Source organism: Gossypium raimondii, chromosome 12, assembly GCF_025698545.1.
Source record: "Gossypium raimondii isolate GPD5lz chromosome 12, ASM2569854v1, whole genome shotgun sequence".
Lineage (NCBI taxonomy): Eukaryota > Viridiplantae > Streptophyta > Magnoliopsida > Malvales > Malvaceae > Gossypium > Gossypium raimondii.
This window is the reverse complement of record NC_068576.1, coordinates 16,658,336-16,677,487: the sequence shown is the minus strand read 5'-3', so window position 1 is coordinate 16,677,487 and position 19,152 is coordinate 16,658,336. Positions and strand designations below refer to the sequence as shown.

The window sequence follows — 19,152 nt, the reverse complement described above, 5'->3', positions numbered from 1 at the left end:
GGAGTGTAGGGATGGGTGGGTCACTTTAATCCCTACAAGAGTGTAGGCTTAGGCCTAGATATTTGTGATATGTGCCAATTGATATGGGCTCAGGCCCAACCGAGGCTGATGAGGGGTAAGGCCATTTGCCACTGTTACCGTAGTGGGCTAAGGCCCACCTTGATATTGTTACTATTAAGGGCTCAGGCCTAGACTGATTTTGTTTATTCAATAAGGGGATTACACACTGAGTTTTTGTAAACTCACCCTATTTTTAAACTTTCAGGTACTACCCAGCGTTAGACGGTTCGGAGCTGTGAGGGACTCGGAGAGGGCCACATGATTGCACATGTTTTATTCTATTTTGCTTAATTAATCAAGAAATTTGATTTTGATTCGGATTGTAATAAGGCCTCTATAATTTCTGGATTTTAAAATTTTAGATTTGATGTGATTGTGATTTATATCTGCTAGAAGTAGAACACGATTTTCCAAAACAATAATTATTTTTTAACACTACGTTTCCGTACCTCAATTTTTAAATATCACGTTTTCGTATATCATTTGTTTAAATTAAGCTTCCGCAACAATAAGGTTTTGAAGGTAACAAATTTTCTTTAATAAACCTAGATCGAAAATAAACAAACGCAAACTGAGGTTTTGTACAAGTTTTAAATGGCAATAATTTTGAAATTTCAAGAAGGGTTTTCAATGAAAACATGGTTTTCGAAAAACACTTCAATGTGACTCTCCAGATTCGGCAATAACGTCTAGGTCGGGTTTGGGGTGTTACATAACACTTTAACACAATATGATTTCGTCTATAATTCACAACAGCATCATGCAAAGCTAACCAATCCATACCCAAAATCACATCAAATTCATCAAAGGGTAGTAACATCAAATCAACGGAGAAGTTGCAACCCCGAATCATCAAAGGATAATTTTTGTAGGCTTTATCGACTATTTGTAGGCTTTATCGACTAACACATAATTACCTAGGGGGTTCGTTACTGTAACCACAAACTTAGTAGACTCAAAAGGTAATTTCTTATCTGACATTAAATCTGTGCGAACATATGAGTGTGTTGACCCCAAGTCAATCAAAGCGTTACCAATAGTATCATAAATAGAAAATGTATGGGTGATCACATCAGGCTCTAAAGCTTCCTCTCGAGCACGGATCACATAAGCTCTTGTTGGTGCTTGTGCCTCAAATCTGACAATAGAATCTTTCGTCCCACTATGGCTATTACCCGTATTTTCAATGTTTCGGGGTGGTCTCCCTTTCGCAGTTGTATTTTTCAGTCGAGTAGTCTGGGCCTTTTCTTTATTAGAACTTTTCGGGAAATATCTAAGATAATGCTCATCAGAATCGCATTTAAAATATGACCCGTGTTTCAATCTACATTCACCAAAGTGTCGTCTATTACATTATTGACATCCAGGCTTGTTGTTTCTGACACTGCCCACACTCGCTTCAAATGTAGCTTGAGGTTTCGAGCTCTAATGTTGTTTCCCTTGATCTTTCCCAGAATAACCCACCAAAGTTGATAAATGACCGCGGAATTCTTTTGACTTATCTGATGGCGATGAGTATAACTTTCCCATAGGCCTTTTTCTCGAGTCACAAGCCTTAGAATCGGCTTTTCTCTTTACTTTACTAGCAAAGAAATTTACTCTGGCCCATTTGGATCCAAAAGATGTACAGAATGATCAACTCAAGCTAAAAAAGTTTTGGGAAGGGGTTATAAGGAAGAAAGATAAAATTGAAAATACAGAGAGAAAAGAGGCAATTAGTGATCAAAGTCAAAATACGAATGACCCAATGGTGAGTGAACCCTCTAATGGTAAAAACAGAGTGTGAAATTTATTTACAAGTAAAAAAGTTGTAAGGAGAGCCTTATATCACAAAAAACCTTGTATCCTTGTGAGGTTTAGGCAGAATTATTTATCTTTAGCTAACATTAACAATTTTTTGCCTATTGTCTTTACATCTCTTTTGCAGGATTATGATGATGTTTCAATTAGACACTTGAAGGTTTACCACCTTTGTGAGGCATAGAGCACCAAATTGACTTAGTACCCGGTGCAACTATTCCAAACCATCCAGCTTATTGAAGCAATCCCGAGGAGATAAAAGAGTTAAAAAGGCAAGTGGGAAAGCTATTACAAAAGGGGTACATTAGACAAAGTTTGAGCCCTTGGGTCATCCCTATCCTATTAGTGCCTAAGAAGGATGGTTCATTCTAAATGTGTGTTGATTTCCACCCAATCAACAAAATAATGGTAAAGTAGAAACATCAAATGCCTAGACTTGATGACATGCTTTACATAGTTCAAATTTTTTTACTAAAATTGATTTAAAAAGTGGTTACCACTAAATTCGTATGGGGAAGGGGACAAATGGAAAATAGCCTTTAAAATTAACTTTGGATTATATAAGTGGCTTGTTATGCCTTTCGGTCTAACTAATGCACCTAGTACTTTCATGAGATTAATGAATCATGTTTAAAGGCCTTATTTGGGTAAATCTGTGGTAGTATATTTTGATGATATTCTGATTTACTCAACTTCTTTAGATGATCATGTTTTCCATGTTAAATCTATTTTGGACATTCTGATAACTGAAAAAATTATTTTCCAACCTTGATAAATGCATTTTTTGTTGTGATAAACTAATCTTTTTAGGTTTTATAATAAGTTCTCAAAGTATTCATGTTGATAAGGACAAAGTAAAGGCAATTAGGGAGTGGCCCACTACTAAATAAATTACTAAGGTAAGATATTTCCATGGTTTAGCAAGTTTTTATAGACGTTTTGTGAAGGATTTCTCCACTATTGTTGCCCCATTAACTAAGATTATTAAAAAGTCTATGTGTTTTACTTGAGGAGAAGCTTAGGAAAAGGCTTTTCAAGCCTTAAAAGATAAGTTATGTTCTGCTCCAATTCCTAAATTACTTGATTTTTCTAATACTTTTGAACTTGAATGTGATGTTTCAGGTATTGGATTTGGTGTAGTGTTGCTGCAAGAAAAACGGCCAACCGCATATTTTAGTGAAAAATTGAATGGGGCACAATTAAACTACTCAACTTACGACAATAAGTTTCTTGCATTAGTTCGAGCTCTACAAGTTTGGCAATATTACTTGCTACTACATGATGTCATTATCTATACGGATCATGAATCCCTAAAATGGTTACATGGACAAGGTAAGTTTAGCAAGACACATGCATGATCGCCTTCTAGCATACTAACTCTAGAGTGTGAATACTGTAATAAAATAGAGAGTTATGAGGCAGTAACCGCAAGTATATGGGTCGATTTGTAATATAGATTGTACAACGATGTAGGTGAGTACTCTGAGGATCGTACCCAATGAGACAAGTACTAAATCAATCCTAACCTAAACAATTAAATATCAAATTAATACTTTAAGTCAGTTATAGTATGAGAGTGAAATAGGAATTATGTTTAGGTTTTGTAAAATAATAAAATAAAATAACATAAAAAAATTAAATTAAAATTGCAAGAGATAATGATAAATAGAGTGAATCAAATCTGAGAATAGGTGATCAACTCGCTTCCGCAATCCCAATTAACTGTCGTCTTGGGTTCTTATCAACCTACTAGTCTCTACCCTAGCATGATCTCCTGATCTTCCACCAACATAACGAGTCAGCAAGAACTACTTATCTTTCGACCTCACAGTCTAGACTGACTTGGGGTAAATGTGTTCACAAATAGGCAATATCAATTTTGGGTTAATTCCCACATTGATAACTTCCCAGGGTTGTCTGGCCTAGGGTTTGTTTCACATTCTTCCTTTTCCAAACAACTAATCTATTGAGTAACCCTACAAAATAGTTAAGAGATCATGCCTCCACTTACTAATCCCCCATAGAAGGATTACTTCTTCATGGCCTTCATAAACAACATGGAAAGAATGAAAGAATTAATCAAAGGGAATGAATTGAAATAGAGGTTAAGAAAGCCTGATTGATATTGATGAATAGAGCGAATCCATAGAAATTGATCTCCTTTACAATCAGATCTCTTGAAGAAAACAAATAAACGAAAAACCTAATAAAGCAAAAGAACAAATCTAAAAACTAAAGAAAGAATCGAAGCTAATGGCATGGTGTTTCTAAAGCATGCCAAATAGGTCTATTTATAGGCTTTAGGTGGCAGTCATTCTTAGCCTTAGGGTAGTTGACGTTCCCGAGCTTTAAAGTTTGATTGTGCAGACCAAAATACCCCTTACTTCGTGTTTTATTCACATCCCAGAGTCGATGTCACGACATACCAGGACCTGTGCTGCGACATAGGAACCATCATGTTCTTCTGTAGCCATCTTCAAGGGTATTTCGTGACACTCTCAGCCTATGTCGTGACATTGAATGTAGGTTCCCACTTTTTCTATTCTGCTCTCTATGTGGCGACATCGGATCTCCCATGTTGCGACATAGCGTCCAATATTGACCCAAAATGCCTTCTAATTGTCTCTTGTACTCTCATAAGGTACGTTAGCTCTCCCATAGGCCTCATTCAACCCTTAAAGTTAATAATAGTCTCAATTGCACATTTTATTAAATGTAAACAAAACTAAAGAAACTGAATTAAAACACAACAAAAATGTTTGTAGTCAAGCTCTTTAAATGTGAAAACTAGTTTCATCTGCTACACCGAATTACAACAGATCAAACTCCCTCACACTTAATTCATTGCTTGTCCTTAAGCAACATAAACAAAGATTACAAAATAAAAAATGATGACCCTTGAGTAGGAATGGTACAAGTATTGGTTTCGGAGCATATGACTTAGGCATTTCACATTTACTAACAATTTCAACATCATGAGTAATTGACTTACCATTTTTTATCACAAATATCTAAGTTTAGTATGTTACAAAATATACAAGTATTAGGGTTCTTACCTATAGGAATCCATCAACAAATTATACAGGTACTTTGATTATTCGAGTAGAATAAAAATAGTCGTTTATGTGATTATTTAGTATGATGTCCATTCTTGTATAAAGATATTTAAGTCACATAGGTCTTTTCGTCTTGTAATGTTCTGAGGCTTAGGGTACGTATAGAATTCAAAAATAGTAAGCATCAAAGGGGTACAAGCACAAAAATAGTTTGACACGTCGTATTGATCCCTATTCTCCACCTTAACGACCCTTTCCCGCTTACCGCCTTATTTCTCCTTCTCTTACCTTCATTATCTCTCCGTATATAAGAATTCAAAGCATGACATAGTAACTATGGCTAGCCTTACGAGTTTTGTGCACTATGAATGAGTTTTTCTTTCTTTTATGACTTTTCTCTTTTTCATTACATCTCACTCATGAATGTTTTTTTTACTTAGTTTAAGACTTTTTCTACTCGTATCAATTCTCTCTTTGGATCTTTCTTTTGATTCACACATTTGGGCTAGCTTCTAGTTGCTATATCACACCAATCTTTCCTAATTTACTCTAGTTTTACCAACTCCGCTGTGATGTATCTACTTAATCCTCAATACGTATGGCCATGCATCTATAGTTGTATGGTACAGGACCAAAGAAAAAGGGCATATACAAATTAATATTTTTAGGCTTGGGGTTTGTACTGCGGTTCATCGAGTGTAAAAAGGCTCAAAATTGGTACTAAAGGTGAAATATAAATAAGATAGATTTTTGGCTGTTGGATGTGTTCCAAACAATGCCTGAGGTCATCCTTAAATATCTCATGATTCATAAATTTAATCAACCAGAAAAACACAAATTCAACCATTTATCATTCATACTATCATACTCGTTTCCTTGTATTTTCTATATCACTTGGTACAAAAGATAGCTTAATACCTATTTACAGTGTAACATATAGAACTTTAGTAATCTAATAAAAAAATTAAAATCACCTATCATCATACCAAACTTATTTATAAACACAAGCAACCTATGTACATGCTCCTAACCAATCACTTGTATTTCTACAAGCTCCATCACACCAACATACAAGAAAAATCAAAATAAAATGTAATAATATAAAGCAAATTTTCTATGTTACCCACTCAACACTTTATTTGACACATTGTCCTCAATGTGTAGCCCATCAAAAGATAAGGAAAGTAGTTACCCAATTGATCGTGATTGCATGAGCTCCTATTGGTTGGTATTTCCTCCTTTGATCGTTAAAAGTTTGAATTTGTTTGTGTCTCTTTCATGTCGGATTCCTACATAGAAAAATTAAACAAAATGCAGCAAAACTAAAAGAAAATATACTTATTAATCCTATTCCTATAAAGTCTAAATTAAAATTATCCAAAATTAATACATGTCTTTTAAATACAAAATTGATCAATCATCATCATCGTCCATATCCTTATCCTCGTCATTGTCCTTTTCTTCTCCTACCTCTTTACTTTCTTGTGCTTCTTTATCCTGTTCATTATTCCTCAAATCGAACATATTAGGTGTATAATTGGGGACTCGTATGTTATTTTGCCTCACAAACTCTTGAAAATTTGGTCACGATTCTTGCATCTATTGAATCATCCAATCTAAATTTGGATGACCATCCTCACTAGAATCTTGTTGAGCTTGTGCCAACCTCTGTGACGAGGTGGGTGTAACTGTCATTTCTTATTTTCGCTTGTTCTCATTTTTGACTTATTTGGCCCAAAACTCAATGTATTGTTGGAACAAGGTGTCTCCGATAGTGCTTCGCGATGGTTTCAACGAATGTTCAACGGATGTCATAGGTACACCTATCTTTTTGAATAAATCCATCACTAGATGGGGAAATAATACTCCCACCTTTTGGCTACTAATTCATCTTCCTATGTTCTGGTGGATCCATTTGCCAACACTTAGTGTGCTCTCAAGGTATTAACATTAGAATCATTTAAAGTAGGTACAATTCGTGTAGAAATGAATTGAATCCACATATTAGCCTTAAGGAACATAATGGTTTGATGAAAAGATAATGGGATATTAGTACCTGCATGATACTTCTATTCACCCATTCCTTCAATTAAAAAGTTTATAACCCTATCCATATCTATGTCTCTAAAATATTCTAAGTCAGTTTCATCAATGAAATCATTTCCATAATATGGAGTATTATAACATTCACAAATTATTCGAGGGATTACTCTCACCTCTTTCTCTCGCACAAGTATTGTATCCCATATATGTCCTTCGTTATTTCAGAACTTGTGGTCCCGTAAAGATTCATAGGATTCTGGAAAAATAGGGACCACGGCGTTATCCTTCAAGATTGTCCGAAAACACTCCCATTGGTGATATCTAACCAAAGGCCATATTTTTTTACCCAATATCATCAATGGATCAAATCCCCTCTTCTGAAAGAATGTTTTTCCTTAAAGCTCATTAAAATGCTTTTCAACATTCGGATTTGGAAAATTAGAGGGAGTTTGAACCATCGATGGCTCTATTTCCATGGTTCGTCTAACTTTCCTAGGAGGCATTGTATTTCAATCTAAAGAATGAATTCAATGGAATAGTAAAAAAATTTTGAGTTCAGGAACCCTTAACCTTGAATGTATAATTGAGGTTTGTTTGGATTCCTTGCTCACTCGTGATGTCCCCGTTCTTTGTTGCACCAAGTTTGTAAAAGGGAATTTAGGAAATTAGGGTTTAGGGTTTAAGGGATGTTGATAGATTTGAGAGAGTTTGAGGAAATAAGGGTTAAGAGGTGTTTTAATTAGTAGTAGATATTGTTTTGGGTTATAAAATAGAGCTTTGAAGGTTAAAAATAGAGTAAAGTTAGTGTTTAAGCCACTGAGTTGTGCAGTGGATTGAGTCAACCCTGCAAAAATTTGCAACGATGTCACAACACAAGGGTTCCGTGTCGTGACACAGGGGTTCCAAGTCACGACACATCCATCAGTTTGGAGATTCTCAGAGACTATCTGCTATGTCGCAACTCTATGGTGCAATGTTGCGATAATAACTTCAGTTAGGTCCAAAATTCCACCTCAAGGATGTTTTCTGTCCAAAACTTGAACACACATCAAATAAAAGTTACAATTTAAATTATGGGGTTAGTTAAGTATACAATAATTTACAAAAAATCATGCAGTAATTCACATATTTTAAGTTATACTACCAGAGTTCTCCAACAATATTGTCGATTCACCCGTGGGTGATTTCTTTGTTCTATTGGTATTAGCCCACCGACCGTTGTGCTACTTCACCTTTGCCCGCTTGTCCTATTCTTTGAACCTAATTTTTCTTTCTGCATTCATAAATGGAATCATTTCCCTTAACTCGAGAATGTTAGAGATGAATAATTTTTTACAATGCTCCCCTAATATCCTCCACTCTTCCTCATTCGGTTGATAACCACATCTGAAGATTTCAGTCTCACCATTAATTTTCATAGTTAACTCATTTTTTTCTAAATCAATGGTGGATCTAGAAGTGGCCAGGAAAGGTCTTCATAGTAAGATTAATATCTTTTGATCTTCCTCAAAATCAAGTACTACAAAATCTATTGGAATAACAAAACTTCGCACCTTGACTAGCACATATTCTAATACTACCTTCGGAAGTAGCAAAGACCTATAGCTAATTGTAATGTTATTTGAGTTGTTTTAAGATTATCTAACCCGAGTTTTTCAAAAATTAATAAGGGCATTAAATTGATACTGGCTCCTAAATCGCATAGAGCTCTATTAAAATGAACGTTCCCTATTTCTATAGGAATAGTAAAACTTCACAGGTCTTTCAACTTCCAAGGTACTTGTCTTGAAATAATCACACTACAAGAAATACTGAGATTAACTTGTTCTCGTACCTTGATTTTCCTACGCCTTGCCATCATCTCCTTTAAAAATTTGGAATATTTGGGAACCTTCTCAATTAGCTCGGTTAAAGGTAGGTTAACATTTAAAGTTTTAAATAGATTCAGAAAACTTATGAATTAATCCTCGTCCCGCTTCTGTCTTTTTTCTAATCTTGTTGGAAATGGGTTTATGATTTCGGCATCTTTAGATGTCTCTTTTCCTGTCTTAGCCACTAGTGTCTTCTCTTCTCCTAAGGTTTGTCTTCTACTTTCATGGAATTGTCTTGAGGTTCATCAGTATTATCCATAGTTACCTTCAAGGTAGGTATTTCTGGGCTACTCAGTACCTTGCCTGATCGGGGTACTATAGCTTTCCCATACTATTTTCCTTCTCTCTATAGATTATCTTCCATGTTACTTGGAATGCCTGAGCCAATTTTTCTTTTGATATCACCCATCATGCTCATCAATTGGCTCATTTGATCCTCGAGCTTAGTAAATGTTATTGTTATGTTGGTGCACTCAAGCTGCACCTGCTTGACGTCTATTCTCATTGATTGCATCTCCCCCTCAATTCTATCCAGACGTTAACCACATGCAGTATGGTCATGTGGGTTGGTTTTCTTCTAGGGTTCTACAAATAAAGAGGTTGGTAATTAGTGTTTTTAACTTGATTTAAAATTTTACTCCTCCTTGGTTTCCTCCCCATCTCAAGTTCTAGTGATCCCTCCATCCGGGATTATATGTATTCGAATAAGGGTTTCCACCCCTATTCCCTATGTAATTCACATCCTCGGCAAGATTGTTGATATAATGAAGAGTGGCTTGTCTCCTTCATACATAGACCATGAAGAAGCAAATTCGATACGGTTTAATCTCTCCATTATCTACTAATAGTTGTCATCCTTTTGAATAGCTTTGACTGTAGTGATTTTTTGGCCATATGTGAAACGTTCAGTTGGCTACGGATAAGATTTTAATGCCATATTTTCAATAATTTCGTATGCATCCTCATAGGTCCTATTTATAAGAGCTCATGCTGCTGCTCCGTCTAGTCTAGATCATGTGTTTGCATCTAACACGTTGTAAAATACCTACAGTCGCATCCACTCAGGAAATTTGTGGTGCGGACATTTTTGAATCAACATTTTGAAGCGTTCCCATGCCTCATAGAAACTTTCTCCTTCCATCTGTCTAAAGACAACAATCTCTCTTCTTAGTTGAATTGCTTTGCTAATTGGGAAGAACTTTTGTAAGAACTTTCCAGCGAGTTCATCCCATGTCGTGATAGATCTTGGTGCCTATGAGTCTAACCAAGAAAAGGTGTTATCAATCAAAGAAAAGAGAACAACTGAAGACGAATAATGTCATCAGCGACCCTGTCATACTTAAAAGTATCCCAGAGGTGGAGAAACCATTTCAAATGCTGATTAGGCTCTTTTGTCATAGTGCCCCTAAACTGCAGATTATTTTGGATCATTTGTATCATTGCTAGCTTTATCTCAAAATTATTAGTTGTAATCGTCTGCCTCACTATACTTTCCTGAACCATATCTAAACTTGGTAGGGCATAGTCCCGTAAAGTCTCTCATTCCAAGCCATTTTCACATTTACGTGTAATTGTGGTACTGGTGGATCTTCTAGGGTGTTATCGTCAGCATCGCGAAATAATGGATTGTTACGTGATATGTTAACTACACCTCATGGTGAGGATCTTGCATTTGCTATTACTGCTATCAGTGATTTCTTCAAATTATTCTTTTTGGATCTATGGGTACTACAATAGGCATGCCTCGATTGCGAGTCATACACCAAACCTATAAAGAAAAGATTAGTAATACTAAAACTAAATGAAATCGTATCTATAGCTGAAAATTTGCCTAATTATTCTTTTGGAAAGTAAAAATTAAGATCATTGTAGTGATGTTACCTCCCTAGCAATAGTGCCAACAACTTGACCACCTATAGACGTACTAAAATCCAGAGTGTGAATACTGCAATAAAATAGAGTTATGAGGCGGTATCTGTAACTATACGAGTTAAGTTGTAATATAGATTTTAGAACGAAGTAGGTGACTACTCTGAGGATCGTACCCAATGGAGGCGAGTACTAAATCAATCTTAACTTAAACGATTAACGGTCTAATTAATACTTTATGTTAGTTATAGTACGGGAGTAAAATAACAAATATGTTTAGGGTTTGTAAAATAATAAAATAAAATAGCATAAAAAAGAAATTAAAATTGAAAGAGATAAAGATAAATAAAGTGAATCAAATTTGAGAATAGATGATCAGCTCGCTTCAGTAATCCCAAGTAACTATCGTCTCAGGTTCTCGTTAACCAACTAGTCACTGCCCTAGCAGGATCTTCTAATTTTCAACCAACATAACGAGTCAGCAAGAACTACTTATCTTCCAACCTCACAGTCCAAACTGGCTTGGGGTAAAGGTGTTCACGAATGGGCAATATCAATTTTGGGTTAATTCCCACATTGATGACTTCCCAAGGTTGTCTGGCCTAGGGTTTGTTTCACGTTCTTCATTTTCTAAACAATTGGTCCGTTGAGTAATCCTACAAAATGTTAAGACATCATGCCTCCATTCACTAATCCGCCATAGAAGGATTAGTTCCTCATGGCTTTCATAAACAACATGGAAAGAATGGAAGAATTGAAATAGAAAGTTTAAAAAAGCCTTATTGATATTGATGAATAGAATGAATCCACAGAAATTGATCTCCTTTACAATTAGATCTCTTGAAAAAAACAAATAAACTAAAAACCCAAGAAAGCAAAAGAAAAAATCTAAAACCTAAAGAAAGAACCTAAGCTAATGAAATGGTATTTCTAATGTGTGCCAGAGAGGTCTATTTATAGCCTTCAAGTAGTCGTCGTTCTTAGCCCTAGGGTAGGTGACGTTCTCGTCACAGAGTTAATGTTGCGACACACTAGGACCTGTGTCCTGACATATCAACTAGCATGTTCCTCTGTAGCCACCTTCAGCGGTATGTCATGACACTCTCAGCCTCTGTCGCAACATTGCAGATAGTTTTCCACTTTCTCTATTCTACTGTCTATGTTGCGCCATCGGATCCACCATGTTGAGACATAGCATCTAGTATTGACCCAATATGCCCTCTAATGGTCTCCTGCACACTCATAAGGTACGTTAGATCTCCCTTAGGCCTCATTTGACCCTTAAAGTTAATAAAAAACTCAATATGCATATTTTATTGAATGTAAACAAAACAAAAGAAATTGAATTAAAACACAACGAAAATGTTTGTATTCAAGCTCCTTAAATGTGAAAAATAGTTTCACCTGCTACATCGAATTATGTCAGATAAATGCTCAATGGGTAGAATTCCTAGAAACATTCCCATATGTAATTAAATACAAAACATGTAGAGAAAATGTAGTTGCTGATGCCTTATCTCGTAAATATTCTTTGAAAAGTACATTAAATGCTAAAGTCTTAGGGTTTGATCATATAAAAGATTTATACTTAAATGATGTTAATTTTGCAAATATGTTTTCCAATTGTGGGAATGGTGCCTTTAACAAGTTTTATCTTGTAGATGGGTTTCTCTTTCACTTAAACAGGTTATGTGTTCCACAATGTTCAATGAGAGACTTATTAATTTATGAGGCACATAGTGGAGGCTTAATAGGTACTTTGATGTCGCCAAAACACTAGATATTCTACAAGAACATTTTTATTGACCGCACATGAAGAAGGACGTTGAAAAGGTATATTCTAAATGTATTGCTTGTAAACAAGCAAAATCAAAGGTAATGTCGCATGGGCTATATACTTCTTTGTCGATTCCTTCTTCGCCATGGGTAGACTTATCCATAGATTTCATTCTTGGTTTGCCACGAACTAAAGAGGGTCAAGATAGTATTTTTGTTGTTGTTGACAGGTTTTCAAAGATGACTCACTTCATTCTTTGTCACAAAACGGATGGTGCTTTACATGTGGTTGGCTTATTCTTTAGAGATGTGGTGCGCCTACATGGGATACCTCGCACCATTATATCTGACAAAGACGTAAGTTCCTTCACCACTTTTGGAAAGTGTTGTGGAGTAAGCTTGGTACTAAATTATTACATTCTACTACATGTCACCCCCAAATTGATGGACAAACTAAAGTAGTCAATCGAGTCTTAGATGCTTTACTACGAGCTGTTATGGGTAAGAACCTTAAAAATTGGGAAGAATGTTTTTCATTTGTTAAATTTACATGTAATCGATCTATTCACTCTACAACTGACTATTCCCCATTTGAACTTGTTTATGGTTTTAATCCACTAACTATACTTGATCTTGTGCTATTGCCTATAAAAAAAATTTCTAATTTAGATGGGGAGAAGAAAGCCGAATTGGTGAAATCTATGCATGAGAAAGCAAGACAACGAATCGCTAAAATAAATAAAGCGAATGCTACAAAGCTAACAAGGGGCGCAAGCAAGTTATCTTTGAGCCCGGTGACTGAGTTTGGGTTCATATGAGAAAAGAACAATTTTTGAATAAATGCAAGACGAAATTAAACCCATGTGGTGATGGACCTCTTCAGGTACCCAAGCACATTAATGACAATGCATATCAAATCTATATTCTCAGTGAGTATAATGTTAGTGCCACTTTTAATGTCACTGACCTTTCTCCTTTTGATATTACAGATTCGAGGACGAATCCTTTTATGAAAGGGGGAATAATACGAGAAACTCGGTCCAATTCAAAGGCCATAATAGAGATGGACTTAGGTTCCCTCAAGGCCCAATCACGAGATCCAAATCCAAGCAGTTAAAGTCAAACCTCAACTTATTCGTTTAAGACTTTATCACAAAAAAAATTCGAGAAGAAGAGTTGAAGCTTCAAGATGATGGATTTTGGAGCGTTGATGAATTAGAAGGGATTAATTTTTTCGTGGGACTAAACTCTCAATCTATGATGGCAAGCCTATGTGGAGAATTTTAACAAGCTTCGGCGTTTCACTTCAAATGCCTTAATCAATCCCACAAGCTTAGGCATTTCATATTAGGTTTGGGTTCTAGGCTTAATTTTTATTATACATGAGGCCAATATTGTATTTATCATCTCTTATTATTATTTTTATTTTTATTACGACTTTTTTATAATTATTAAGTAGTTTAAGTTATTTAGGAGTTTTATGTTAACAAGAAAGTTTTGTTTAAAACTACTTCTTATTTAGATTAATTAGAGTTTTAGTATACTTTAGAGTTTTGTTTGGATGTACTTAGCTAGCTTATATAAAGGCTTTTTCATTGTTTATTAAGGACACAATTGTTTTTATTAATAAATTTTTCAACTCTAAGAGTTTGTTTCTTTGAGCAAGATTTCTTTCTTGTGATTTTTAGAAGTAGTTTTCTTCTCGATTTTCTTCAAGGAGTCATGGGAATTCATTCTTCACCATTCAATTTGCCAAGTATTATTTCTTGGAGGATTGATTAGAGTCATTAAATGAGTTTGTTGGGATTTATATCTCAAAGGGTTCAATTCGACATTTATCATTCTATCCATCATAGCCATTGATTTATTCAATCCATCTTCCACTTTTAAATTTCATCTATTTATTTATATATTATTATTTTTATTTGTTCTTTGTTCAAATTTCTTCTTTCAGTGTTTTTTATTTCTTTATTACTAAATTTTTTTATTTCTTCTTTTTAGATCAGATCCAAATATTTCCTTCTTGAGTCAAACAACTTGAATTTGATCCTTCTTTCCACTACACCAAAACAGGCTTTTAGCGGCACTTTTTTAGGCCTTTAGCGGCGCTTTTTTGCGCCGCTAAAAGTATTTTCTGCGCTTTGAGAAGCGCCGGAAAAAATGCCGCTAAAGAACGCGTCGCTAACTTTAGCTGCATTTTTAGAAAAAAACGCCGCTAAAGACCAAGACCTTTAGCAGCGCTTTTACCACAAATGCCGCTAAAAACCAATATCTTTAGCGGCGCTACTCCCACAAACGCCGCTAAAGACTAATATCTTTAGCGACGCTTTTCCCAAAAACGCCACTAAAGACCAAGACATTTAGCGGCGCTTTTTCCCACAAACGCCGCTAAAGACCATGACCTTTAGCGGCGCTTCTCACAAAAACGCCACTAAAAACCATAACCTTTAAAAATATATATTTAATCAAATAATATTTATTTTTATGATAAATATTTTATTTTATTTTATTTTATTTTTTAAATTTGAACTTTAAATATACTTTTAAGGATAAAAAATATTATTTAAATTAAATTTTCTATGAAAATTTTAACTTTAAAATTAAATATAAAATTAATGAATTTAGTTTTAAAATTTAAAATAATAAATTAATAACACAATTAAAATCCAAAAGTTAGAACTCAAGTTATCGTAAATATTAAAGTAAAAATAAAAATTTAGAATCAAAACTAAAATAAATAATACATATGAGCAACAAACCGACTAGTTGAACAAGCCTACGATTATACACATTGCAAGGTAATAAAAATACAATGCATTTTCTTAATCAAGTAAATCTTGGTAATAAAAGAAATAATACAATTTACATGACTCAATAATTTACAGTTTAATAAAAGATATAATCAAGCAAATATGAAATCCAAATTCAGAATAAACGCCTATTTACATCTCTAACTGCCATGCATTACTTCTTTACATGACTCAACAATTTACAGTTTAACGGAATTGAATTTCTCACCCACTACACCGCCTTTTTGTTTTTGGAACTGAATGTAACACAAGGTGCTGGCAAGGAAAGCATCCGCCACACTATCAGGGTTTGTGGAATCATTTTGCATCTCAGTATTAATTAATTCTATCAGCCCTTGGATTGCAGAACTAGTGGTTTGCTTATTGTTAGAGGACCCTGCAACCTCTCCCGCAAAGTTTTTCAGTTTCTTATTGTTAGAATGAATTTAATGTTTACATGAAAAAAAAATCTAAACCAAAGGACAAGTTTTGAGGCCAGACCTCTCGCCGTCCTTTATGCCATCCTGATCATCAACCCAAAATAGATGGGAACATGCATAAACAGCTCTGCACTGATTAGCCTTCTTCAATAGCCAAGCTGAATACTGACCAAAGTAACACATATGTAAGTTTTGTATAAACAGTTCAATGAAGTACAATGAATCAGAGAAGAGGAAGCAATATTACTCCTGTGGCTTTGTGTGTCAAAGTATCTCTGTTCTCAACACCAAATACATTCATCCTCTGGAGAGTCCCAATTATCATATGAATTGCAGTCACTTGGGCTTTAGAGTCCTATGATCAATAAACATTCATGAAACTCTACACAAATTAGAAAGGCATAACAGACTTCAACAATAGCTGATCTGAGTAGTACAATTACCGCAATTTCTTCTTCATATAATACAAACACTTGTGTGAAAAAATCATACGCAACATGCTCAATATCACAGCCATTAGCTGCCTGATAGTCAGGAAACAGAACAAGGACAAAATACAGGTTAAAAGTTAAACATAAAATTCAAGGCTCTCTTCATAAAAAAGGAATATAACCAAAGACAAAGCCTGCAATACTGTTCACTATGCATATATTGCTAATATCATAATGATAATATGCCAGTCATTAAACTTAAAAGTCATAATGATGGGAGATTTATGATGATAGCACCCCCTTCGCATCATCTTAAAATAAAATTATTGATCCCTAATGCCTGGAATCAACATAATAAATTAATGGAACATTGGTAACAGCCCTAAGAATGTCACAAATAAAGCTATTTATTCTTGTAAGCACCTGTATGTATGATCTTGTGGATTTTTACTAATAAGCATTTAATATGTCATCGCTGTATATAGAAATAAGATGAGATGAAAGGTATGCAGATAAAATGAAAAAACTCAAACCACAAGCTGCAAGCATTTGACAAAGAAAAACTCACATGACTTGGATTAAAACAACGGAATACCAAGAAAATACCACATCAGAATCTTTTTTAATCAAAATTTTATACATTTATTGTATAATTGTTTTCACCTATATTATGAGCGTGCAAAATCTAATATACAATATATATATTTTTGTGTGAACTTTAAAGCTATAAAATAAATAATTATATATATAAATAATTTAGGTAAATTATACCAACAGTCTCTAAGTTTTATATAAAATTATATTTTAATCATTCCACTTTAAAATTTACACATTTTAATTACTCAATAATTATTTATCCGAAAATACCTTTCCAAGAATAAAATGGATGGCCATGCGACCAAAGAGATGACTCTAATCATAATCTTTAATATGGTGAATGAATGGTCAGAATTGAAAACGTGATTGGACTTTAAACATTAAACTTTATTTAATTATAAAATAAAAAAGTAATAATGTCACATCAAAATGTAATAACTTTTGAATAAAAGATAATTAAGCACGTTTAAATTGGAGCAAAAAAATAAATAAATACATGCCTTGAATAAGACACAATGAAATGATATATTTTAGGTTTATGTCAATCTGTGACTATGACCTTTTTATCAATCCAACCACATATGGCTACCAATTTTCTTGGCAAAATAAAATATTCTTTTCTTATCCTGATAAATCATAAACAAAAGTTACCAGAAATGTACATTCAAAGTCCAAATAAGCAAAAGGAAAATAATGCAGACCATAGCATACCAAAACTTCATACTTCCCAGGCTTTAAAATCTATCATAGCTATATTAGATGGACACATGACATGACGACCAAAAAACATAGAACAAATAAAGTGCAAGAACTAGACAAGTAATTGGCATGCACAACCATGGTACACTCACTGCTAGGATACACATCAACCATGGTCAAGCAAGCTTCCATCATTACTATTTATATCAAGTAGAACGAACTTACAATTGCCTGGTGCAGATCATTTTTGCTGCTTTTGTTAGAAATGTGCAGCTGCCCAAACACCTTTTTCCATTGTGCATTGGCTCAGACTTTCTGGAAAGTGATAAAGAGTAAGCATTTGATTTGTTAAAGAATTTTAAGTAGCCCATTTCGTCGCTTTGAGAATGTAACTTGCCTGCTCGTATTGTTCTCTATGCGCCTCATGTGTGCTTTTCCCCTCACCATGATGAGGATCTTCGTACCTTCAAAGCCAACAAAACATATATATATATATATATATATATATGAAATACCAAACAAGCATTAAAACAAACACATGGAAAACATAATAATATAACTAGTTCTTCTTGTTTGTATGCGGCGTAGTCATTCTACTGCTAAAATTTCCACTTAGCTGGGAAGAAAATTGATCTGCAAATCCTTCATAATCATTCATTACATTCATATCATCATATAATTTTGAATGACAAGTCTTAATTGCTTCTCTCTGATCTTTCTATCAACAATTATTCAACCAGTGTTGCCATCAATATTTAGAAGTCAGAGTGACTCTAGAACCTAATTTTCTTTAATCCCCTAATTACAGATAGACAAGCTGATAAATTTGAGACCGTAAATGAACATATAAGATATGACCTTATCCTTCAAAACAACAGAGCTACTTCCTCCTATCAGAATGGTTGCTTTTCATCAATAGGATTCGAATCTGAAACTGACTCCATAAAGGTAGCTTCCTCAATAGACCCTTCACTCTCATAGTCATCCGGCACTTTACCGTTTTCATTTGCCACAGTTGAGTCAGTTCATCTTCTTTCTTCCCAAATAACTTAGATGGAAGAATAGATGAGACAGCCGCTTTTGCACTTCTCTTGGCTGGTTCATGGAGGCAGAGAAAGAAAAAATTGCTGTCCAAATTTGGGCGTTTAAGAATTGGGGTTGAGGAAGAAAAGATAGCAATGGGCATGGAGTTAAAAATTTTAAAGGACGGTATGTTTGTAAAGTTGGGGGGGTTTCAAGGGGAAATTAGGGATTTTAGGAGGAAAGTTGGGGATTTTGGGGAGGGGGATTTTATAAAATGACCTATTTTTTATAAAATTATTTTTGTGGTGTTTTTTATAAAAAACGCCGCTAAACGTTTATTATATAAAATGATTATTTTTAAAGTAAAATTATTTTTGTGGTATTTTTATAAAAAAAACACCGCTAAAGGTTTTGCTATATAAAATGACTATTTTTTAAAGTAAAATTATTTTTTGTGGCGTTTTTTTATAAAAACGCCACTAAAGGTTTTGCTATATAAAATGACTATTTTTTAAAGTAAAATTATTTTTTGTGGCGTTTTTACTAAAATGCCGCTATTGCTTACCTTTTGCGGTGTTTTTTTATAAAAACGCCGCTAAATGTTTTGCTATATAAAATGGCTATTTTTTAAAGTAAAATTATTTTTTGTGGCGTTTTATAAAAGCGCTATTGTTACCTTTTATGTGTTTTTATAAAAG

The 19,152-nt window shown here is 34.3% G+C and overlaps 1 protein-coding gene and 1 non-coding gene across 2 annotated transcripts; one reads left to right on the top strand and one right to left on the bottom strand.

The window, feature by feature from the left end:
* Positions 1-9,897: 9,897 nt before the first annotated feature.
* Positions 9,898-10,003, top strand: LOC128035814 (small nucleolar RNA R71). Its single transcript, XR_008192361.1, has one exon. It is a non-coding gene; the product is annotated as a small nucleolar RNA R71 (small nucleolar RNA).
* Positions 10,004-15,278: 5,275 nt separating this feature from the next.
* Positions 15,279-18,617, bottom strand: LOC105763431 (uncharacterized). Its single transcript, XM_052625200.1, has 7 exons — positions 18,316-18,617; positions 17,829-17,895; positions 17,657-17,737; positions 16,148-16,228; positions 15,952-16,059; positions 15,766-15,869; positions 15,279-15,661 (listed from the first exon to the last, which is right to left on the bottom strand). Exons 1-7 carry the CDS (start codon positions 18,615-18,617, stop codon positions 15,652-15,654), a joined length of 753 nt encoding a protein of 250 aa, XP_052481160.1. The 3' UTR covers positions 15,279-15,651.
* Positions 18,618-19,152: the final 535 nt, after the last annotated feature.

Bases quoted from the DNA above. Each gene is read 5' to 3' on its own strand.
- LOC105763431 (XM_052625200.1), bottom strand. From the start codon at position 18,617: ATGCCCATTGCTATCTTTTCTTCCTCAACCCCAATTCTTAAACGCCCA. The intron at 17,896-18,315 runs GTAGCTCTGTTG...TTGGCTTTGAAG, and splicing joins AACCATTCTGATAGGAGGAA to GTACGAAGATCCTCATCATG. The intron at 16,060-16,147 runs GTAATTGTACTA...TATTGATCATAG, and splicing joins TATATGAAGAAGAAATTGCG to GACTCTAAAGCCCAAGTGAC.